The sequence below is a fragment of the Drosophila subobscura genome, chromosome A, assembly GCF_008121235.1.
Source record: "Drosophila subobscura isolate 14011-0131.10 chromosome A, UCBerk_Dsub_1.0, whole genome shotgun sequence".
In the NCBI taxonomy this organism is placed as follows: Eukaryota; Metazoa; Arthropoda; class Insecta; order Diptera; family Drosophilidae; genus Drosophila; species Drosophila subobscura.
The window spans coordinates 2,926,070-2,950,468 of NC_048530.1; the positions used below are offsets into that span (position 1 = coordinate 2,926,070).

The 24,399-nt window shown below is 46.2% G+C and overlaps 2 protein-coding genes and 1 long non-coding RNA gene across 15 annotated transcripts in view; 1 reads left to right on the top strand and 2 right to left on the bottom strand.

Annotated features, from left to right (window-relative positions):
* Positions 1-699: 699 nt before the first annotated feature.
* Positions 700-3,358, bottom strand: LOC117903386. 2 transcript variants are annotated; one of them, XR_004649498.1, is made up of 3 exons: positions 3,339-3,358; positions 932-1,054; positions 700-869 (listed from the first exon to the last, which is right to left on the bottom strand). It is a non-coding gene; the product is annotated as an uncharacterized LOC117903386 (long non-coding RNA). The 2 variants fall into 2 exon arrangements; XR_004649497.1 differs by lacking the exon at positions 3,339-3,358 and adding an exon at positions 1,117-1,194.
* Positions 3,359-5,698: 2,340 nt separating this feature from the next.
* Positions 5,699-6,265, top strand: LOC117903385 (glycine-rich RNA-binding protein 7). Of its 2 annotated transcripts, XM_034815371.1 has the most exons (2): positions 5,700-5,926; positions 5,969-6,265. In XM_034815371.1, the coding sequence occupies exons 1-2, from the start codon at positions 5,704-5,706 to the stop codon at positions 6,091-6,093; spliced, it is 348 nt and encodes a 115-aa protein (XP_034671262.1). In that variant the 5' UTR covers positions 5,700-5,703; the 3' UTR covers positions 6,094-6,265. The 2 variants fall into 2 exon arrangements, with proteins under 2 accessions (XP_034671261.1, XP_034671262.1); XM_034815370.1 differs by having other exon boundaries at positions 5,699-6,265.
* A 1,042-nt stretch (positions 6,266-7,307) lies between these two features.
* LOC117903381 overlaps positions 7,308-24,399 on the bottom strand; it is a 59,337-nt gene continuing 42,245 nt past the window's right edge. For 3 of the 11 annotated variants that reach the window (XM_034815361.1, XM_034815351.1, XM_034815355.1), the window contains 8 exons: positions 22,972-24,291; positions 20,602-20,874; positions 11,329-11,593; positions 9,975-11,265; positions 9,709-9,905; positions 9,279-9,410; positions 9,034-9,215; positions 7,308-8,964 (listed from right to left, as the gene is read on the bottom strand). In XM_034815361.1, coding sequence (XP_034671252.1) covers positions 8,770-8,964; positions 9,034-9,215; positions 9,279-9,410; positions 9,709-9,905; positions 9,975-11,265; positions 11,329-11,593; positions 20,602-20,874; positions 22,972-24,291 — 3,855 coding nt within the window. In that variant the 3' untranslated portion in view covers positions 7,308-8,769. Of the gene's footprint in view, positions 8,965-9,033; positions 9,216-9,278; positions 9,411-9,549; positions 9,607-9,708; positions 9,906-9,974; positions 11,266-11,328; positions 11,594-15,097; positions 15,713-20,601; positions 20,875-22,971; positions 24,292-24,399 lie in introns of those variants that run through there. The other 8 variants (XM_034815362.1, XM_034815353.1, XM_034815357.1 and 5 more) reach the window with 6 other exon arrangements.

Below are 24,399 nucleotides of genomic sequence, written 5' to 3' on the forward strand. Positions count from 1 at the left end.
GCAAACAACTCCGAATTTCCAAACTTTAGGTTATGTAACGAAAACTTAAATATCTCCGAAGACGCAGAAAAGCGCAAGAAAAAGTAACATAAATTGGATTAAGAATTGAAAACTCTACAATATCTATGCAGTTTATTGTTTCCGGCGGGAACCGAACACTTTGTAAGTCTATTCAAAGACAAATTTTCGTCATAAATATGGACTTGTTAAAAAACTAGCCATTAAACATATTATGAGGTTAATTTTTTAATTTCAAACTCACAAACAACTTTTTAATACCTGTCTGAATCAAGAATGTTGTAAAAAATTTACTTAAATTGGTAAATTTAGCAATTTTTGCACTTTAAACTTCATAAAAAAAATCAGTTTTCCGATAACTTTATATTGTGTTTGACATGTGCATTATGTTGCTACATCCAGCCAGATCCACCAAATTGAAAACGCTTTGCATGACTGAATCATCCGGTTGAGCACTAATGGATCGCGACTCGATGATCTAAGTAGAGGAAATATGTAAATGGAGAATGCAACAGACAATCTAAGGATTAACTTACAATGCGAAGTATGGCGTGCGAGCGCTTGGAGCGATTTTTTTCCCCAAGGAGAGCCACTGCATCAGCTCCTCCTTGCTGCTCACGAAATACTCTTCGGAGTTTACCTTCACTTTCCATTCCCAGTATCTGTTATCTGGACTTCAGTCTGCCTCTTTCTAATCAGATCGGTTATGATTTTATTATTTACTTCAATGAACTGAAGACGCAGCAGAAAGCTGCGTTCCTTATCATTGCCAATCGTTTCAAATATTTCCTTTGTTGCCAGCTCTATTACCCCCGGGTTTTGGTCATCGCCCAGCATTGTATGGGTTTTGCCTAAGTGAAGTTCCGAAACTTTAATTCCTGCGAGGCTACTGATTGATGGGCATTTTGCATACCTGTCGATGTCCCACCGTATGTAATTATTGTGCCATTCAGTCCAGATATCAATTTGTGCACAATAGGCTTTGCCATGCAATTGAAAAGCTCCAAGTTCGATGCCTCATGGTCGAACACAAAGTCTTCAAATAGGACAAACGAATTAGGAATATGTTGAATTTTGTTCTATGATTTTCACGCTCACCAAAGACAGATGATCCATTGCGGCTTTCTAAGGCACAGCCATTTGTCACCTGCCACGACGAACCATCAAAGGACCCGAAAGGACGTACACCAACACAAATATTTGAACACATTTTATTATTATTTTTTTTAAATCGGACTATTTATGGAGCTGAAGTTTCAATGACACGCTCAAGCGAACTGTTCACGAATGAATGGAATTGAGTTGAATGAAACAGAAGCAAGTGAAATTAAAATTTCATGGCAGTTTTCCAGTGTTGACAAGTGCATGCAGTGTTTCTCAAACTTATTGTTTTTCCAACTACCCAATCGATATTTTAATACAAATTAAGGAATGGCTTATACATAAATACATATGTATGTACATATGTCAATAATTTATTTATTTATTGTATACTCTATGAATCTGAATATATATATATCTCGATGAATATATATATATATCTATTTATATACAAAACGAGAAGGGACGTGTGAGACGCTTTTTACGCGTCACAACTTCTATACCCGGCACTCAGTACTACATCTGCAACTCAGCGGTTATTTGTCAAATTTTACATTTTTTCTTCATCTGTCATCTACATCAACAGCACTACTCACGCCAACACGCTCCTTTAGCTCGCCACCCTCCCCTAGAGACACACTTTGCAGAGTCAGGGCAGAATCGCGGCAGAGGCAGCGGCAGAGACGTGTCAGGGCAGAGGCCATAAACTGCGCGAAGCAGAGTGTGCTGCTATAAGCTGCGGGACGGGGTGGGTTTGGCCACTGAAAATTATTTTCTTCATTGTGGCTATAATAATGATCCAGTCGGATCCCATTTTGTGATCTGATAGATATGGTCATTCCCTACGGAATGGCGTTTTTAGTTTTCTGTTATCTTCAAAATTGTAGATTTGGGAGGTTTTCGCCCTTTTGCGGGGGCGGAAGGGGGCGGGGCTCATTTTTGAAATACACTGGTTTCAGTGTGAGCATACAGCAGTCTGGTGCCAAAATTTGGTGGCTCTAGCTCTTATAGTCTCTGAGAACTAGCCGACAAAATAGACGGACAGACGGACGGACGGAGAGACAGACATGGCTTAATCGACTCGGCTATTGATGCTGATCAAGAATATATATATACTTTATGGGGTCGGAAACGTTTCCTTCTGTGCGTTACATACAACCGTTATTCGCACAAATACAATATACCCTATTTACTCTTCTAGTACCGGGTAAAAAAAATGAAAAGGTTTCAAGCGCTAACAATTAAAGCGCACATGAAGTCGAGAACAGAAACGACGACGAGAACAGCAGTTGAAAAGTTGTATGTACATACATACATATACATATAAACACATGTATATGCATATATACATATATATGTATGTGTTTATATTTATCTGAAATGATTTGTCTGTAAAAGATGGATTTGGTAACAATGTTGATAATACGGCAGCAACGAAGTCGAGAAGCGACGGCGTTTCCATAATATGCATACAATTTTAAATAAAGAAGTATAAAATCTGAATTTAAAACAATTACAGCATTCAAATACAATAACAACTTTTATTGGTATATTTATTTTTTCCAACCCCCAAGGGTCTGGCCACCAACCCCCACCCCAACCCCATTCTGCACATGTTGCGGGAGGTCAGGTTCATACGCCAAGCCCCGAAAACAAAATTAAATCATCAACATGAATTTTCGTTCCATCACAGTTCAGCAAGTCAACGCACCAACACATACATTGCTTGCAGTGTCCGTGTGAATGAAGACAAAACCGGTTTGGAGCGCTACAAAATCATTGGCTACACGCACTTATCCAAATGTAGCTTCTAGCTGCGCGCTCTACACGTACTAATACCCATGTAGCGTGGGCTTCTGCTGCGTGTTCTACACGCACTAATACTTGTAGTCGGGACTCCGGGCAGAGGCCTGGGCCTCCAAGACGCAGATTTAGCGGTGACGTTTTACTTCTTCAAAGCTGGATATCTATTACACTATTTGGTTAGTGCTTCAACCAAGCTTTGAAAAAAGCCAGAAGTAGCCATAAAATAGCTGATATGGCAGCAGAGGCAGCACTGTCGTTGCGTTGCTGTGCGTTGGGGAAAGAAGAACAAGAAGAGCTCTGCGGAATAACTGTAAAGCTCCAAGTTCGATGCCTCATGGTCGAACACAAAGTCTTCAAATAGGACAAACGAATTAGGAATATGTTGAATTTTGTTCTATGATTTTCACGCTCACCAAAGACAGATGATCCATTGCGGCTTTCTAAGGCACAGCCATTTGTCACCTGCCACGACGAACCATCAAAGGACCCGAAAGGACGTACACCAACACAAATATTTGAACACATTTTATTATTATTTTTTTTAAATCGGACTATTTATGGAGCTGAAGTTTCAATGACACGCTCAAGCGAACTGTTCACGAATGAATGGAATTGAGTTGAATGAAACAGAAGCAAGTGAAATTAAAATTTCATGGCAGTTTTCCAGTGTTGACAAGTGCATGCAGTGTTTCTCAAACTTATTGTTTTTCCAACTACCCAATCGATATTTTAATACAAATTAAGGAATGGCTTATACATAAATACATATGTATGTACATATGTCAATAATTTATTTATTTATTGTATACTCTATGAATCTGAATATATATATATCTCGATGAATATATATATATATCTATTTATATACAAAACGAGAAGGGACGTGTGAGACGCTTTTTACGCGTCACAACTTCTATACCCGGCACTCAGTACTACATCTGCAACTCAGCGGTTATTTGTCAAATTTTACATTTTTTCTTCATCTGTCATCTACATCAACAGCACTACTCACGCCAACACGCTCCTTTAGCTCGCCACCCTCCCCTAGAGACACACTTTGCAGAGTCAGGGCAGAATCGCGGCAGAGGCAGCGGCAGAGACGTGTCAGGGGCAGAGGCCATAAACTGCGCGAAGCAGAGTGTGCTGCTATAAGCTGCGGGACGGGGTGGGTTTGGCCACTGAAAATTATTTTCTTCATTGTGGCTATAATAATGATCCAGTCGGATCCCATTTTGTGATCTGATAGATATGGTCATTCCCTACGGAATGGCGTTTTTAGTTTTCTGTTATCTTCAAAATTGTAGATTTGGGAGGTTTTCGCCCTTTTGCGGGGGCGGAAGGGGGCGGGGCTCATTTTTGAAATACACTGGTTTCAGTGTGAGCATACAGCAGTCTGGTGCCAAAATTTGGTGGCTCTAGCTCTTATAGTCTCTGAGAACTAGCCGACAAAATAGACGGACGGACGGACGGACGGACAGACAGACAAGGCTTAATCGACTCGGCTATTGATGCTGATCAAGAATATATATATACTTTATGGGGTCGGAAACGTTTCCTTCTGTGCGTTACATACAACCGTTATTCGCACAAATACAATATACCCCATTTACTCTTCGAGTACCGGGTATAAAAAATGAAAAGGTTTCAAGCGCTAACAATTAAAGCGCACATGAAGTCGAGAACAGAAACGACGACGAGAACAGCAGTTGAAAAGTTGTATGTACATACATACATATACATATAAACACATGTATATGCATATATACATATATATGTATGTGTTTATATTTATCTGAAATGATTTGTCTGTAAAAGATGGATTTGGTAACAATGTTGATAATACGGCAGCAACGAAGTCGAGAAGCGACGGCGTTTCCATAATATGCATACAATTTTAAATAAAGAAGTATAAAATCTGCATTTAAAACAATTACAGCATTCAAATACAATAACAACTTTTATTGGTATATTTATTTTTTCCAACCCCCAAGGGTCTGGCCACCAACCCCCACCCCAACCCCATTCTGCACATGTTGCGGCAGGTCAGGTTCATACGCCAAGCCCCGAAAACAAAATCAAATCATCAAAACGATTTTTCGTTCCAACACAGTTCAGCAAGTCAACGCACCAGCACATATGTACATTGCTTGCAGTGTCCGTGTGAATGAAGACAAAACCGGTTTGGAGCGCTACAAAATCATTGGCTAGTTAGTGGTTGAAGCTATTTTAGCTACTTTGCATGCTTAACCACAAAAAAAGCTACTCGGCTTCCCAGAAGTTGACAGCACTGCTTGCACTTCAGGTAGAAAACAAGGAATGACTTCGGAAACAACCTCCTTTTCACCTACAATTCGTGCGTCTTCGTCTATGTATATACAATAAATTAATTCTTGCATGAATGCTAGGACCATGTGGGTTTTCTACCGTTCAGCTATTCGCACTAATCCAAACCCCAAATACCACGTTCTAGAGGGTATCAAGAGCTTTGTAAATATGTATATGATAAATGACAGAGGTACGGACAGCTACTGCAAGTGGCAGGCCGAGGGCGTTTGCGGCACATAATTAATGAAGAGGCAGTGGCTCAACAGTTTACAAGTGGCCAGTGTCGCCCATCTGCTGCACTAGGCAGTGGCTGTGGAAAATGCAGCTGCCTTCTCAAGATCCATGGCCGAGGGCTTTGGAAGCTTATGCTGAACCTGGTTCCGGGTGCAGCAGCATGACTCGGTTGGATTGCGGGCCTTAGTGAATGCTATATAAGCTCTGTTCTGGGCCAGAATGGAGCATCAGTTTCAGTGGAGTCAAGCTTCCAGCAGCAATACGACACAGAGTTCCTTTAATCAGTTCATCATGCGCTACGCCCTACTCGTTGTCTTCCTGTGCGGACTCCTCTTCGCCTTTGTCTCCGCCGGAGGCGGGGGTGGTGGTCAAGGAGGTTGGCAGAAGAGCGGTGGCGGCGGCGGTGGCCAAGGAGGCTGGCAGCAAGGAGGCGGCGGTGGTGGCCAAGGAGGCTGGCAGCAAGGAGGCGGCGGCAGGGCCCAAGGGGGCTGGCAGCAAGGAGGCGGCGGTGGTGGCCAGGGAGGCTGGCAAAAGAGCGGTGGAGGTGGTGGCAAACACGGCGGTGGTAGTGGCCAGGGAGGCGGCAAGCATGGCGGCGGCGGCTGGTAATAGATATCCAACCCAATGCTACACATCCAAACGAGTCCACGATCACCCTCCAGCGATTAACCCGGCCAAGATATGGACACCCAACAAACCCTTCTCACAACTTTACTTCTGATTTCTCCTGTTTCTAACTGTATTAATAAAGAAAGCTCTGCTTATCATTGTAAAAGCTAAAGTTGACGTTATATTTTGTCTATCGATCTCATGGAAAGATTATCGGCAAATTGGAGCAGCGATCAACGCAAATATGAGCAGCGCCAACTTATCGCTGGCCGCCCACTTAACCGAAATTCAAATGCATGGAAACGCACGCGGTTAATACTCGTTTGCTTGTCATTATTTTATTATTCGTATTAATATTATTATTTCGTCTGACTTGATGGCTTTCTTGCGCTAGCGCTTGCGCTTGCGCTTGCGTTTTGGGTTACTTATAAATGGTTTTTCTGGTTTTGTCAGAGGCTGTCAAACCGTGGCTGTTCTCTGTTCTGCAATCTGCTTAAGCAATTTCTATCTTCGCTTTCTCTCTTGTATGTACTTATTACTTGTTCTTCTTTTAGGTAATTTTGTTTCATATTTAGTTTAGTTTTGCTACGCCACACATATACACACATACAACGTACTAAATTTTTGCATTTGTATTTATTAGTGTTTTTTGTTTTGTTTTTGTTTTTGTTTTTCTCGTTTGATTTACTTTGTTTTTCTCATGTTTCGTATTTATTTTATTTGTTTTATTTCATTAAGTTTCATTTGGAATGCGTATAAATAAAAACTTAAACAGATTTACTGCACACACATTGTTTATACGTTTGTTGACTACAAAAAAAAAATATATCTCCAATTTAATTATATGTATATTTATGTATAATATATCTATATATGTATATGTATATATAGATTTCTGTTTCGCTCGTAGAATTTTTCAAGTGTTTAACATTGTGTTACATACATACAGACATACATATACACGTAGCTCTTGCCCCCGTTCTACCTTCGTTCAATATAAAATTCATGTTGCCGCCTCCAGATGTTGCACTCTGCACATACTCGTACTAGCAGTGTCATTGTGTATATGTGTATATATTTCTTTATAGTATATTTCATCAAAATATGTATTCATGCCTAAAACCTGCAACTATTCCGGTCTCATTAGTGCTTTGGCTGTGGGAAACCAACTCTTACTCTTTCGTTTCTTTGTTCTCTAGACGTTTTTGTTTTTCTGTAGTTTACGATAATTAATTACAACAACATTTACTTTTGTATTTTCGTTTGTTGCTTAGCCTAATGCATTTTCCATCCTAATGCTGCTTTACCCTTACCCCCCGTACTCCCCAGTCCGTCATCGTAATCGATTACATCCCCAATCGCTTTTCATTCGTTTACATGTTTTGGTTTTTATTTTTACAGTGCTTCAAGTTCGCTACGGTTTTTGTTATGCTTTTTTTTTGCTTTTGCATTTGTTCTAAACAATTTCGCTCGTGGAGTGTTTTTTTCTCTAAGTGATTCTTCGCCCAACTCGATCTATCATCGTCCATCATCCATCAATCCATTATCCGCTACTCTCCTCTCCGCTCCTTTTTCTCTCACTCCCCCCTTTTTTTTTGGCAATGACGTACTGATTTTGTTGTCTCTCTTTCTCTCGTTTCAAAGCTTTTACTTTGCTACTTTCGTTAAGAGTTAAATGGTTTAAGTACGCTTCGATCTTCGTCTATAAGTTATTTATAGTATGTATGTATATCGGTATCTTTATCGTTATCGTTATCTTTATCTGTAACTGTATAAAGTAAATAGATTACGTAATTGCAATTATGCATCTGATTCTCTACACACGCATCCACACTCATCCACCCTCCACACTCCACACTCCAACCCTCCCTTCATCACGTTTTGTTTTTTGCTTATTTTGCCACCCGCCGGACAGCTACTGCCTTACGGATTTTACGGATTGTTCTGGCTCTGTTAACATTTTGGATTTGGATTCGATTGGTTTTGTTTTGTTTGTTGTCGCTTATGGTATTTAGTATTATTACACAATTTATTGGATCCTGTTCTAGGCAGGGCTTCACTCCCTTCCGGGCTTAGTAAGTCTGTCGTAATTTGCTAATTTACAATTTCGATTTGCCCTTCAGAACTTAAGGAAGTGCTCGACGCTTAGCTTAAGCAACAACAACAAAAAATGGTCATAAATACATGCATACGGTATATGTATGTATAAAATGTATTATATATTATGTATTGTATATAAGTTAGTGTTAAAAAAAAATATATATGCATATGGATCAATAATGGTTAATCGAACAACAATTTCGGTAACATAAGTACACGGTAGGTGGACTGGAAGTACAATCAAATGGGAATTGAAGTGCTTTCAAACGAGTTCAAAGAGTAAAACTATAAATAAAAAAAAAACCAAGACATTGGGGATATGGGGACATTCGCAAACAATTAATATAAATATTCATGGGTAGGTCGGGCGGATATACAATGCAGAGATATAGGGACCCTGGGCTCTGGCTCTGGCTCTGGCTATGGGATGGCCTCGATGGAAATTTTTTTGTATTTACAAAGACTGAGGGAGGAGCAGGAGCCGGAGTTGCAGTTGCAGTTTGGGGGATGGTGGGGGAGGGAGATTGGCTGCTGTTGGAGGTCTGTGGTACTCTGGTCGCCGATTACAGTGGATCCTTATGACTCGTCCCGATTGTTGTGCACCCACTGGGCGGGCACCCACTGCGGTTCGCGCTCCAGCGAATTGATCTCGGCCAGCAGCTGGTGGTAGGCACGCTCCGTGTCATTGTTGATGATGATCATGTCGAAGAGATGGCCCCAACGTGCCTCCATGTCCCTGGCCGTGGCAATGATGTCTTTGAGCTCTTCCTCCTGCAAAATGAGGGAATGATTGTGGGGATGAGCACACAATTCAGATGGAATGCCGATGGGAGGACTCACCTTGAATGGTTCCCCATTGCGCAGCTTCTTTTGCCGCAGCTTGTCGAGGCTGGGGGGCGCCACCAGCACCACATAGGGCTTGAGGTCGGAGGCTCGCAGCAGCTTCAGGCTCTGCGGATGCAGATTCAGCACGCAGATCTTGCCGCTGGCCACCACCGTTCGTATGGCCTCCAGGGATGTGCCTGTGGGTTTGAATGGATTACTTTCCGTTGCGTGTTAAGCCCTCGAGGCAATGTTCGACTCACCGTAGTAGGCCTTCTCGTACTCTCCGTGCTCGACGAAGCGTCGGGCCAGGATGTCCGCCTCGAAGGCCTGGCGCGTGATGAAGTGATAGTCGACGCCGGGCACCTCGCCCTCCCTCCGGGCACGTGATGTATCTGCAGGATGACAAAAACGGGAGACAGTTGAGCCGTTAGCAAAGGGACTGAATGTGGTGTAGGGATTATGGAGGAACACCAGAAGCCTGGGCATAGCTAGCGATTGCTCTGGGATTCAGTGGCAGCGGCTGTGCTTTACCCTTGGCCTTGGTCTTTTTCTTGGCCTCCTTGAGGCGCTCCTCGAGCAGATAGAACACTGAACACAAGCGAGAAAGATAGTTAAAAACAGAGAGACAGAGAGAGAGAGAGAGAGAAAGAGAGAGAGAGAGAGAGAGCGGCGGGAGAGGACTCCACTTACGTGGCACTGCAGCGGAGAAGCGCTCCGAGTCCGCCATCAGGCGCTGGCGCAGCTCGTGGCGTCCGATGTTGGGCGGTCCGATGAGAACGATGGGCCGCTTGTGGGTGGCCCGCGGATAGTAGAGGGCCACCTCCTCGTAGGTGAGTATCTCTTCGGGATCGGTCTCATCCGGCGCCGTCGTGGCGTACAAGGGATAGCTGCAAGAGGGATCAGAGATCAGTTAGCGATTCTCCAGCCTGTGGCTAGTGCCTTGTGACGATGCTTACCCTGCCTCGGAGCTGGCCTTCTTCTTCTTTTTGCGACCCTTGCGCGCACAGAGCAGCGTGGCACCCTTGCTGCTGGCCCCATCCTTGCCACGGGAGCGGGCCAGGCCCGCCTCCTCGGCAATGGCCAGCTTCATCGTCTCGCGCTGGTGCTGGAACGACTGACTAGGAATGAGGCCGGCCAGCGTCTGGTCCTCCTCGCCCTCGCGGTACGCCTGCCACCAATTGGGATCCTCGCGGCTGATCACGTGCAGCACATCGCCCTTCTGGAAGCTGATGCCCAGCTCCCGGCACGGAATGTACAGATCGTCCTCCGGATCGTAATCGAAGTGCGCCCGCACATGCAGCACGGCCGTGTCCCGGTGCGCTCCCAGCCCCGAGCCGAGTCCTCCGCTGCCGGCCATACTGCCGGGCAGGCCAAGGCCTCCCAGGCCCCCCGACGGTGGACTGCCCGCCGGCACGATGAGGAACGTCAGGGTGCCCTGCATCGCACCGAGCAAGGCGCACACCTCGTTCACCGTCTTGCCGCGCAGCTCCTGGCCGTTCACCTCCAGGATCTCGTCGCCCTCGTGCAGCAGGCCGGACTTCTCGGCGGCTCCGCCGCGCACGATCCGCCCAATGACCACCGCTTCGCCCTCGTTGCGCACGGTGGCGCCCAGCGGCTCTGTCGACTTCTCGATCTGGATTATTCGGATGTTGTCGTTCTGGTCGTTGAGTGTCCCAAAGCAGGCGCTCATCGGCATGGCCATGGGCATCGGCATGGGCAGCGGGGGAGGCGGCGGCGACTCGCCACGCGGCAGCGGCATTGCTCCGCGCTGCGCCAACGTTGGCGGCACCACTGGTGGCGGCACCACCACGCCGCCCATCGCTCTCTTTGGCCCCGTCACCGGACTGCTGGCACCGCTCAGCGATCCCAGGCCACCGCCAGGCGTGGGCGTCGGGGTGGGCGAGGGCGTGCCGTCCGTGTGATTGGCGATGCGATCGTGGGCCAGCAGGAGGCCCTCCATCTCGTGGCTGGTGAGCAGGTTGCCCAGCTCAATGGCCGCCGCGGTGTTCGACTGCGTGAGCAGCTCCACGATGTCCTTCTGCAGGCCGAGGGCGTTGTGGTGCAGTGGGCCGCCGACGCGGGGTCGTCGACGCTGCAGGACGGCGGTGCGGGCGGCCAGCACGTGGGCCACACTGGCGCTGGCCAGGACGTTGTGGGCGGCCGACACCCGCCCGGCCAGCGTGCTGAGGCCGCTCTTGCTCAGCTGGCTCTGGAGGCGGGTTAGTGCCGCGATCAGCTCGCCGTAGCCTGGGAACAAGAGAGTCAGAGTCAGTCTCTGGCCAGTGGAGAGCATTGAGATTGAGTACCCACCATCGATATGCTCTGGCTGGGGCTGTGGCTGTGGCTGTGGCTGCGCCTGATCATCATCCGGCAGATAGGCCTCATTCTCCACACCGGCGGGCATGGCGGCGAGTCCCGCCGGAGCTGGCTGCTGCTGGGCCATGGCCATGGCCTTGCCAGGTGTGGCCGAGTCCTGGAGCGCCTTCAGCTTGCGTGAGCCACGCAGACTGTTCCGCAGGAACTCGTTCTGCTGCGCAATGCGCTCCTCCTCCTCGCGTCTCCGGCGCAGTTGCTCCTGTTGAAGAGGGGGGGGAGGATGAACATTAGAATGGAATAGAAGGGCAGGGGGGAGAACGTGGCTCTGTGCTCTGGTTGTGGCTCTACCACTGGGCGTTGACTCTTAAGTGGCGCACTTAATCCGCACTCGCGACAATCGCGCTAATTTAATTAGCAGCTGGAACAGCGATGGCACCTGAGCGGACATGCCACACAGAATCCAATGCCACAAAGAAGGTCAACACCGACCGGTGGTCGCCCATCCGCATACCCTGTAGTACCCTATAGCCCATCCTCTGCTTTGATTTGTCTGCAAAATGGAGCAGGAAATGCCCATGTGCCTGTCTGTCTTGGGGCTTCTTTTAACCGATAAATTATGCAGATACTCCTCCATTCCGCCACTCTTGCCCCCTGCCAGCCCTGCCCTGCGGCAACTGCAATTGCTGGGTATCAGTGGCCCCGAAAGGGTCTTTGGCTGATGGGTGGGCGAGTGGGTGGCTTGTGTTTCTTGCGGCCGGTGGGTGTGGCCCGTTGCATACCGCAGAAAATCCCATCGAGGACAGTCCCCTGCAGGGCAGGCCCCGACGATGCGTTAATGAGCGCAAAGCGGTTAACAAAAGGGTGGATGGGTGGTTGGGTGGTTGGGTGGTTGGATGAGTTGCATATAGTGCAGCCTGTGGGTGTGGCAGGGGTGGCGAATGTAATTATTGCGGAAGCACCTCAAGTGCCCCCTTCCCGTCTCTGTTTTCACCTGTTCCGACAGCGCACTGTGGCAGGCTGTCGGTGGGTATTGATGCCACAGCTTTTGCATGCGAGTGCGAGTGCGAGTGCTAGTACGTACAATAAAGTAAATCCAAAGAATTGCCCCAAATATGTTACGCACTGGTTAAGCTTGTGGGCCTTCCCTTAATCAGTAAACCAATTGTGAAATGGGGAAACATGCGAAGTTCCGCATCCACACAAATGCCATCTAAAAAGGCGAAAACAAAATACATTTCGCGCTGCAGCATGGCCACAAAATCGCAATACCCTCTGGAAGAGTAAAAAATCAACATAGAACAGCAACAACAAATAGACAAGACACAAAAAGAAAGAAAAAATACAACGGAATTGAATAACAACAGAAAAGACGCTCGGAATTCCAAAAGGCGGAAGAGCCAACAGAAAGAGAAAGAGGAACAACGACAAAGATGAAAACAACAACAACAACAACAACAACAATAAAAAAACGGCAACTAAGAAATAATAAAAATTCTGCTAGACTTGCATAATAATTCGAAGGGGAGCGGATCGGAACGGAACGGAACGGAACCCGTAGAGCAACAAAAGCGAAGAGCAAAAATTCCAAACAACCCAACACACACAGCTAGAGAATCAGCAGAAAATTTCAAGCACCTCTGAGAAATGCTGTACCGAGACCCCCACACCCCCCTCGACCAAAGCAACCGCTCCTCCCTTGACCCCATAGCAGGGAGGTGAGGGTCATCCTCATATAAACCGCCCCCATGCAGCAGCACCATCACCACAACCATCTTCACCTGCACAGCTACCCGTAGCCGTGGCCGTAGCCGTAGCCAACACTTCCAGCACTAACCATGTGAACCGAAACGCAGATTGGAGAGCAGTGGCATTGGAGGTTGAATGAAAACAGATGACAGAGACACGAGAGACAGAGAGAGACAGAGACGAAGTCGCACAGAAAGAGCAAAAGATATCAGAAGATACATAAATATGTTCGCAGGTAGCACTGGAGGACACACAACACAAAAGGCTCAAAGAAACAAATTAAATGTTTTCTATGCCACTCAGTGGATCAGCTGTGTTAATTCGAAGAGCTGCGCCGCTGTCGCATATTTGTATTAATTTCATGACTGTGTTTTCACACTTCATGGAAAAGGGGAATTAGTTTCAAGCTAAAATTGTCAGTGGGAGAGCGAGAGGACGCCCATTAAGTGGAGTACCTCTAAAACTGCAAAATGAAATCAAAGTTTGGAATGAAATCGCTACCCTTCACCCCCTTAAGCAATAAACGGGAGTACTTGTCGTATCATCGAACAAAGTGCTTTTGAAATTTTGAATGCCAGTTAAGTTGGGGACATCAGTGAAAGTAGTTTTGGGTAAGACTTTTATCATCCTATGACATCCTTTCACAGCCCGGACTGGAAGAGCCACTTAAAATGTTACATTTGACTGTGGGTTTGCGCCAATAAAAGCACAGGGAATAGATGAAGGAATAACTTTTAAGACTTGAGAGCCAGATCTGCTCGTACTCGTAAGAATGAGAATCTTTCGTGGAGCTGAAGGCATCGAGTGAAACCTGAGCTAAAACTCCCACACAAATCGAAAACGTGGAAACACTTGGCACCGGCCCGTCCCGTCCCGTACCTTTTGCTATTCATAGATCAAATGAAGCCTACAAAAGCTTCTTACCTTAGCTCGGGCCGGCCATCAATCATCTGACAGCAACAGCAACAGCCACAGCAACAGCAACCCGTAACACCAGAAACTTTAGTAATTGTTAAGGAAAAACACACCACTAACAAATGGAGGAATGCCTTAAAAAGCAACAAAAACCGTTGACGGCAAAGCCATGACATCATCGTCATCATCATCATCATCATCGAAGGTAAAAACAACAACGACGGCCGGCATAAATAAATATTGAAATTGCGCGTACAATAAAATTAAAAATATATTAACGCTGATACCCTCTACCCACAACATGACAGAAGGGTCTACTCAGCCAAGAAGTGCACTTGCCGTCCGACTCTCTGTCGATCCCCCCAAATGGATAAAGTGTCTGTCAGTGCACCTTCCAGCCCATAAAGACACATATTTATCAGTATAACAAATCACTCGTATAGGGGTGAGCGGTGCTTAAACAATTCATTATACCAATCTTGATTTCTTGATTAAGTCTTTTTATTTGTCTCGGAGCCTAAGGCTCCTCCTCCTTTTGTATTGGAAATGTTTGCAGCATTTCAAAATTCAAACAATTTGTTTTGCACATTCTCACGAATTTCCTTTCGCTTGTAGTAAAAATATTTGTTCCTTAAGAACATAAGAGAACTGTGTACCCTGTGGAGGAAACAAAGTTAATGAAAACAATGTGTGGATGCCTTTCTCGCATTCTCTTTCTCTGCCTGTCTGATTAAATTCTCTCTTCCTAGCACTAGCTCCATCCTAGGGAGATCCTGTCATCACACTGTGGATCCAAATGGAAATGTAGAAACTGAGTGCTCGTTATCTAAGTGTCGAGGCACGTGAGGCTTCGTTCTGACTGGTTTCTGGTTTGTGTTATTTTCGTAAGGTATTTTTCGTTTTAATTTTTTATTGCTTTAACGCCTAGGCGAGAATTCACTCAACGGCAGCCAGTTAGCCTACTTGTCAACTGGTTTTCGTGCTGCCAATGGTTGTTGGTGCTTTGCAGTTTTATTTTTGCTTTAGTTAGCATACACTCGAGCTACACGTGTATGCATGTATGTAGATAAAGGCAGCTGTCGACAAACCCCGAGCCACTTGCCTGTTGTTGCCGCAAACGTGTCGAGGATCGTTGGATTTGATTGCCGCGACGCAGGGCGGAGGCGCTACGCTGGGGCGTGGCCATCGATGTGGAGGCGATCGATGGTGAAGGTGATCCTTGGATGGCATCCAGTTCCACACCCACACCCACACCCACTCCCATTTCAATTTCCATTCCATTGCCATTCATATCGAAGTATTGGCTGCTGTTGTTGTTGAGTTTAGCATTTTCCTTCTCCTGCTGTTGTTGAGATTGTTGAGATTTGTTCGTGTTGTTGGTGTAATTATTGCAATTATTGTTGTTGGAGTTATTGTTAACATGCTGATTGTTGCTGCCGCACAGAACCGAAAACTTCTGGGGCGTATTCTCTACCACAGGCACTCCAGCCGCATGTGGCACATCCACCACGTTGTTGCCGTTGTTCTCCAACGTAATGCTCAGTGTTGAGACAACCATTTTGCTGCGGCTGTTGTTGCTAGTTACGTCTTTGATTAGTGCGTCATTTGGTTACACTGCCACTGGCATTTCACTTTCATCGATCGATCGTTGGATCGTTGGATCGGTCCGTCGGAGGCAGCTCTCTTTTCTGGCAAACAAAAATGTCTGTTGGTCACACACCACAGCTGGAACAACTGTGGAGACAGCAGCAGCAGCAGCGGCAGCAGTGGCAGCAGCGGCAGCAGCGGCAGTGGTGCAGTATGCAAATGGCCCCTCAATGCCCACCCACCTGGCCAAATGCATAAATTTGAATATGAAACTGTCATTTCAGCTCTTTTCAGTTGCAGACCCAAATGAAATGCAACTTAATGCGCATTTCAAGTTGAATCGTTGCTGCTGCTGCTGCTGCTGCTGCTCTGGCGAAAGTTCTACATTCTCTCCATCTGCTGTATGCACTCGCATTTTTTGTATCTTAGCCACGCCGAAAACAAACAAAATTATTCATGCTTTCCATTCAACAGCAGGCGGCACTGGAAATGCCCGTGCATTTTTACAACTATTTCATTTAACAAATTTGTTTATTTGTATATTTATTGCTTCGTTTTTTTTGTTTTCAGCCAGCCATCCAGCCTTCCCCTTGCATTGTTATTGCTGTTGTTGTTATTTTAGCTGCTGCTGGCGACGTGCCTGGCTTGGGAAATGAGCAGCCGCCGTTGACGCTGCATTTTCATTCGGAATAACAATAACAGAAAAGCACATAAAGGGAAGGCGGCAGGGGGAAGGGGGGTAGGCGAACAGAATCCACAAAAAGGTAAAAATACAGACAAAAATAAAGAGTTCACCTCAACTGTTTATCATTCACGCGGATATTATAATTGGTGGCTGCCTTTGTTCTGCACTCTCGATTATAAAAATCGTGCGTCGGAGCAAAGTCCAAGAATATTATTTTTCGATAAAATGCGATCTAAAGTAAAATCATTGAAATAATAGAGAAAAACAATGCATGTTGCTGGCAGCTAGTGTCTGGCTTTGGTCATATTTCAATCAAATGATGGCTTCTATTTAGGTTATATTTCATTTTCAGATCCCTCCTATGTTTTATTTGTTTTATTTAATTTATCAGCTTAGCATCACATTTTTCTCTTCCACTTTAATGGAAATTTGATCACACTTTGGTGTCCTGTGTATCTGGCCACACTGTTGATTCACCGTTATCATTCTTGATTGCACTTTCGTTTTATGTTTGTTTGTTGCTTTTTGAAAATTGTTTTCTCAACTTTTGTCGAGTGATTTTTTACGAGGTTTGCATGTGCCTCCTGCATTCCTGCCTACTGCCTCCTGCCTCCTGTCTGCTGCCTACCGCCTCCTGCCTTTTGCATTTACATTCCCGTTGGCTTTGGTTACGCGAGCATTCCGTTATGGCTGCAACTGCAAGTACTCGCACCACGCCTTGGTTTGCCCCTTTTTGGCGCATAAACCGTTGTTGAATTGCTGTCGTTTTTGTTTGGTTTTTTTTGGTTTTTTTTTTTGTTTTTTTGGAGTGCCTTTGGTGGTACGTGCTTTGGCAAAAGTGAGAATTTTTGGCTTTTATGGTTTATCAAGCCACGCCTTATTTGCACCGTTCGGATTGCAAAAACACACACGGATTGCGCCACAACACATAACAAAATACACAAAAATGTAACAAGCTGCCAGGCACAGTGGCTTTCAAACTGCACCCATCGAGGCAAATGGAATCCTTGATCGGTTTAGTAGTTCCCAATTTATAGAGGCAAACTGCCCTCCAAAGATATTTCTGAATCTTTATCTTATCGCGACTTAATTTGCTTCGAATTTTATTATTTGGTAACGCACTTGGCCCGAAATGATGTTGGAGCTGGGAGGGGGACGACAAAAAAAACAACAAGAATATATTTTCTGCGGCCGATCGCCGAACAACTAAAAACGCGACTGCGAAATCATAACAAACGAGCGCCACACACGGCAGCAAAGCGACAGGCCGGTAGACAGCAGCAGAGCACCGTCGCGACGGAAGCGACAAAGCGACGGGCAGAGCTTCAATTTTAAGCACTGTCCAAACGAGGCAACATTCACATTGCTCAGCGGGTAAGCACCAAGCAGCCAGAGCACTAGTCCGTTTACCCCATGATCCAAAAGATTTAGAGACTAATTTTTGTGTATCTTGACTTTGGGTATATTTAAGCGATTCAATGATCTTTTACGCACTCAAAGTGCGTCGCTTACAGAGGCCCGTGCATATTCAGATGCTATTCATTTTCGGTGCAAAGCAGCGTATGCTTCGTTTGGACAGTACTTGGGAGCGAGTGTGCTGAGAGAGAGAGAGAGAGCAGCGGCAGCAGTGGAGAGAGCACAGCAGAGCAGGTGTGTGAAAGAGCAAGTGGCGGGGGGAAGAGCGAAAAGAGTTGAGCTGCCATCCGTCGGCATGTGAGAGCGTAAGCGAGGAGGGAGTTGGGGGAACTGCGAGAGGTGTAAGCCGGCTTAAGACGCACTCTGCTTTCGGCTGCATCTGTATCTGTGTGTCTCTGTGCATTCGTGTATGGGCAGGTATCTGACTCAGTATCTTGCTCACAGTTCGCTCTCCACAAAATTCGCAACAAATGAAATGCTTAACTAATTTTCGTACTTTCGACACGCAACAGCGAGAGTGGGCATAGGAAAAGTCGTGGCGTGGCTTCGCGCAGCGGTGCGGGGAGAGGAAGAACAGTAGCAAAAAACAATCTGCCTCTCAACAAAATCAAACAAAATAAAACCAAAATCAAACAGGTGAAAAAATTACAAACAAAATCGCTGCAATGGTGCGCTATCTACATGCACTTGTACACAGTCGTGTGTGTGCCAGAGGCGATCGCGATAACAGCGAGCGATAAGAATGCTGGCCATGATAAATTTCACAAATATGCATTGATAATTACCATGGCCGAAGGAGACCAAAAACAAGGCGCTTATCATATTGTTCATCGATTTCGAGCAACATTCATTTGGCAGCAAATAAAACGCGAATCATCGATAAAGAACGACAATTATTTCAGATTAATTTATGTGTGTGCTCCATTTTCGGAGATTTATTCAGAATGAGTTTCCCTGCAAAGGGATATCTTTACCCGCAATTGTATGTTGCAGCTACCTTCAAATGGAAACCCATCTCTTTTCCCGAAGGTCTTCAAAGAACGAACTTTGTGTCTAAGAACATTTAATATACAATTATTTGCATTCTTCATAACTTAATATTCTCTTCAGACTCTCACTTCGTGTTGATGCTCATGCAATCAAAGTCAATCCGTGTCATCCAACAATCCAATGTTCCCTAACTCCTTCGACTCACTCTCACGTATTCTCCTACATATACACATATGCATATGTACATATGTATGTATATGAATGTGGTTTGTTTTCCATAGTTTCTGGAACTCTGCTTTCCTCCCGATGCTCACTGATTTCTCCTTCAGTTTTCAATTAATTTTATGCATTTATCTTCCGCACTGCCACGCCTACACATACGCAGAATAGGAGCCAACAAATAGGAGGGGTGCAATTTTTCAGAGAGATGTCCGCAGGCGGAATGAAACAATTCGATTAAAAAGTTGCATAATTAATCATTGAATTAAACAACTTTTTGCCACCCTACTCCCACGCCTCGGGGTGTGTGGGCGTGTGGGCGTGGGGCGTGGGGGCGTGCCACCCACCATCACACGCCTTGCAGGCAGCCAAATGAATGCAAAATGTTTTACTTTTTAACAGCATTATAATTTCCCTTTCTTCCGCTTTGGACAACAGCAGAACCTACCCCTACCCCCCACCCATAGCAATCCCCTCGAAGAGCACACACATTCTCCCCTTCCAGCACGCGCTCCACCCACCGCTTGACGCAGTGGATAAAGTTGTTGAGGAACTTTTTTTTCACGACCCCCACGATACCCTCGCCCTTAAGCCGTAGTTCCGTATAAACAGTTACGCCCTTCTATCGACACCCTTTCCCCTGTCCACTGTGGCATTACAATCCAGCATACCTTGCCCCAGTGCACCAGCACCCGCCTCAGCACCCGCACCTTGCGACGTCCCGCCCCTTGGTGGTATTGTCTTGTGGCGCGGTAAAAGTTTTTTAATAGTTTTACTAGTTAAATGTAATGGTGGTCCAGGTCCAGAGGTCGCGGCAAATCAAAATTCTCGCTGCCCCCCCACACCCTTGTCTCTGTTTAAGTACAGCTTAAAGTTCGAGAGCCACTGCAGTTGCGGTCAATGTCCACAAAACTGGAGAACAAAGAACAAACAAAAGAAGAGGAGAGGATAAAACCAGCAAACGAACCGGAAGTGTTGCCCCAACACACACACAAAAATAACAACAAAAAATAGCGTTTGTTCTGTTGCCGTTAACCAGTGAAAAGGGCAGGGTGTGGGCCGAGTGGACCCGTGGGTTCGAGTAGTCGGCGGGGGAGGGAAAGGCTACGCGGCTACATGTGATGCATGTCAATGAGGCAGGGCAGCAAACGGAGCCCACGGAACCACAAAGCACAATTGAAAAGACTCTGACCTGACAGCCCAGCCGCGTTGAGAGTAACAACATTGTGGAGGTACAGTAGATCACAGTGGATCACGAAACATCATCAGCAGATCACCTGAAATCCCATTTAACACATCGACTGCATAAAGAGCGCCTCCAGAGAGTGTGTCCAAAAGGAAGAGAAGAAAGGAAAGCGCCAAGAATTTGAATCGAAATGGTACAGCTGCACTCAAAACACTTCGTTTCGAGTGGTACGTATGTATGTAGATATTTATGCAGATTCGAAATATTATTTTCAACAATCAAACCATCAAACTATTACGACTTAAATGCACCAAAGCAATGAAGAATGTAAGTTCTATGTACACAAATAGAACAGTTACATACATAGGAAAACTCTTTTAGCTACTTCCCCTTGGTTTTCCAACGACTCCGACAGTTTTGCATTCATTGGTGGAGTTTCTTAGCATTTGAAAATTTTCATAGCCTATCCTGTAGGCGCCACTAAAAAATACTCCACACTTTGAGATTGAAAGCCTCCACTTACCTGGTATTTCTTGATGCTGTCCAGCTGCTCCAGCGTGGGCTCGACAATCTGGGCGATTTGCTGCTGCTGCTGTTGGTGGTGCAGCTGCTGCTGATGGAGGTGCAACTGCTGCAGATGGTGCTGCTGACTGTGGCTGCCGCTGCTGCCGTTGCCATTGCCCGCTGCCCGGCGATCCGGTAGTTGGGGGGCGGGCGAACAGTTGACCAGCCGCCCATCCTTCTCCACCCGTAGATGATCCCGGGGCGGTGGCACGGGCTTGGCATTGCCATTGAGCTGTAGGGATAACGCGATTTTCCACATCAGTTTTATTTGATTACTGTTCATTATACATGTGTGTGTATGTACGAGTATGTGTGTGCTTCAGTTTGTGTGTGTGTGTGTGTGTGTGCGTGTGTTGTTTTATGCTTCTGTGTGTGACTGATGATTTCAGAATTAAATTTTTAATGGATTTTGTGTGTTCTGTGTTGGGTGCAATTCCCCATCCCCCCTGCAAGATGGATGACAGACTAGCGAGAAATGAGAAACAAAAAGCACTCCCCGGATTATAGGACTTTCCCTCGGGAGGCCTTGGATAATTGGATGCATCTGGATGCTTCTACAAAGTCAATCTGGATGCTTGGGAATTTCATTCATCGAATAGCCAGAAGCACAAGCTAAATGTACAAAAGAGACTGCATAAAAACAAAATATATGTCATGTGCATGACTGGAAGCTAAACACGAATATATTCTGAATCAGCGAAACGCTTCAATTTCGTAGGTTAATATATTTTCATCTAATTTTAACTATGTATCTGCCTCGGGTATACGAGATTTCCGAAGTGAATATCCACTTTAAACGAACATCATCAAACAATAACTCTTATACCCGAGGCATTTAAATTGAGAAGTAAATGATGAAAGCTTTAAAGGCGGCGCGGCCTTAAATGTTTCGCAGCTTAATCCTTTTGCAAGTCAAGCGAGTGAGTGCCAAGGGAACCATCCGTATTCCCTTACCGGATATCTCTAAGATATCCCTCTGTGTGGATGTTCTTTGACCATTCTCGAGCCACTTTTGGGGGGCATATCGTATATAGCTGCCATAAGAACGAACCATGGCTGGGTGGAAGCATCGAGAGAGCATCTAAGCTTCCTCCCACACTGAACTTAAAGTTTTGTGGGTGTCATTTGCTCCGAGTGCTTGAAACTTGGAGCTTAGAGTGACTCGATGGAATACACTCGGGAAATAAATGCAATTACTCTCTTGATTCCTCTCATTCAGTGCATTGTCTCACTGCCTGTCTGTCTGTCTGTCAGCTGTGCTGTTCTTCCAAAGCCATGAATAAAGGAAAAGATTTGAAAAAGGGGAGAAGGACAGCAAAAGCAACATACCAAAGATAGAGATACAGCAGGAATGAAAGGAAAAGCGCTATTCTCTCCCTCTCTTTCTTTTGGTATCCGCTTCGCTTTTGTTCTGCAGCCATTGGAAAATTAATCGAGAGCAATTTCATATAAATGGCATTTATTTTTCATCGCCTGAAAGAGCTCAGAGAGTGCTCCGGGTAGAGCGAGAGCTCCAGAGAGAGCGAGAGAGCGAGCTGCAAATGATGAAATAAGCAGCGGGAACAGGCGGCACAGCGGGAGCTCTGAGCCCCCCAACCACCCCCCGCTGAGCGTGAAAGGGCGGCTGAAGACGGGGCTGGGACAGTGGTGGGGGTGGGGTTGGGGTTGGTGTTTGTCGTGGTCCTCTTCTGGTTATGTTTGGATTAGGCCACTGCTAACGAGGCCAGTGCTGCGGCTCTAATGCCACGAATTAGGCCAACCGATTGCGAAAGGGGTAGGTTGGGTGGTGTGTGCCACAAGCCACATTCCGCCTCGGGGTCAACTGTGGCACAATGTCCGACCTGCTTTACGTTGCTGCGAGGTTGGGGTGGGGGTGGGGATACGCTAATTAGTCAGAAAAAAGGAGCTTACGACTTTTCTATCCACTCCTACAAAATCGCAAGCTTCGATATATGGTCGATAAATTGAAATTAGTAATCGATTTGCGATACACCGACAGCTGTTATCGAAAAGATGCAGAGTCCCTGGATCCCAGAAGATATGCCTCCCACTTCCAGGACACAGATGCAATTGTGGGACAATCAACAGGGACATGGACACACAATCCGCTTACACACTTACATATTTACGTATATCAAAGAGAAACTACGAGATAGAGAAACTTGTAGATAAAAATAGACACAGGGAAACAGTGGACACAGATACAGAGATGCAGAGATACAGATAGATGTAGAGAGAGAGAGAGAGAGTGATAAAGATGGAAATACAAAGAGACAGAGCAGGGGAACGATAGAGATTCAATTCAAAGTACAAATACAATGTGGTATACCTCATCGGACACCCGCTTCGCATCGCCGGCTATGCCTATGCCACTGCTACCAGCAACAGTGGCCGTTGCCGTGGCAGTGGCAGTGCCAGCTGCAGCCCCCACAGTGGCAACGGTGGCAACAGTGGCAGGTGGCAGCGAGGAGAGCGTGGTCTGGACCGTGGATGCGCTGCCATTGGAGAGCAGCGATCCGCGCGAGGAGAGATGCGCCGGCGGCGGATATCGCGGCGGTGTCTTCACGATCTCGATGAAGCTGTCGGGCACATCGACGGGCAGCTCCCTGTGCTTGGCCATCGGTGGCAGGCTGGGCAGCAGTGCCACCACCGGCTCATAGCCGGGTGGGGCAAGGCTTAGGTCATCGGGCACGGTCGAGCTGCTGCCGTTGCTGATGCTGGTGGGGTTCGTCAGCGAGGAGGAGGCGGCACTGGCAATGTGGCTGCTGCTGCTGTTGCTGTTGCTGGTGTGCATGGAGCTGTTGCTGCTGTTCAGCGAATTGCTGTTGCTTGTGTGGCACGTGTTGCTGCTCGCCAATGTCTGATCATCCACAGGCGGCTGCCCATTGCTGGGCGTGGCAGTGGTTCCACTTCCACTTCCGCTGCTGTTGCTGTTGCTGTTGCCGTTGCTCGTCGCTTGCTGCTGCTGCTGCTGTTGTTGCTGGTGCAAGTGGCGGTAGGCAATGCTGCCGAAGGAGTCCAGCGTATGCTTGCTCAGGACCTCGTCGAAGGTGCCTGTCGACGTGGGTGAGCCAGAGCCCTGGCTGCGATAGAGGCCGCCATCCACCACACAGAGGTAATCATCTGCCATGTTGTTGCTGCCACTGTTGCTGTTGCTGCTGTTGCTCGTTGCCTGTTGTTGTAACTTATTGTTGCATGGCGTTTGCTGTTCAGCCACTTTTGTGGTTGTGTTTGCTGGTGCTGTTGCTGCTGTTGCTGCTGCTGCTGTCGCCACTGTTGTCTGTGGTTGTTGTTGTTGTTCCAATTGTAGACAATTTTCATAGTTTTCAATTTGTTCCAATTTATTTTGTTGTTTTTGATTGAACAGATTTTGTGTGGCAACATCATCATCGATGGTTGCAACAATTGTTGTTGTTGTTTTTGTTGTTGTTGTGTGTTGATGATGGTGTTCATGTTTTTGTTGTTGTTGTTGTGGTTTTTGTTGTAGTTGTTGTTCATGTTGATGTGAAGAATGATATGCAACAATTAACATTTTGTTAGCATGATCATCATTATGGAATGTCGATATGGTGGAGGTGGTTGAGGTTGTGGTGTTGGTGTTGGTGTTCTTTGTGTTGGTGTTGGTTTTCTTGACGGTGGTTTTATGTTTCTGTGTGCGTGTGTGTGTGTGTGCATATGTGTGTGTATGGTTTTTAGTGGTGCAGGTTTTGTTTTTTGAAAAGAAAATGAATGGAATGCATGACATGTGATTATGAAT

Bases quoted from the DNA above. Each gene is read 5' to 3' on its own strand.
- LOC117903385 (XM_034815370.1), top strand. From the start codon at position 5,704: ATGGAGCATCAGTTTCAGTGGAGTCAAGCTTCCAGCAGCAATACGACA.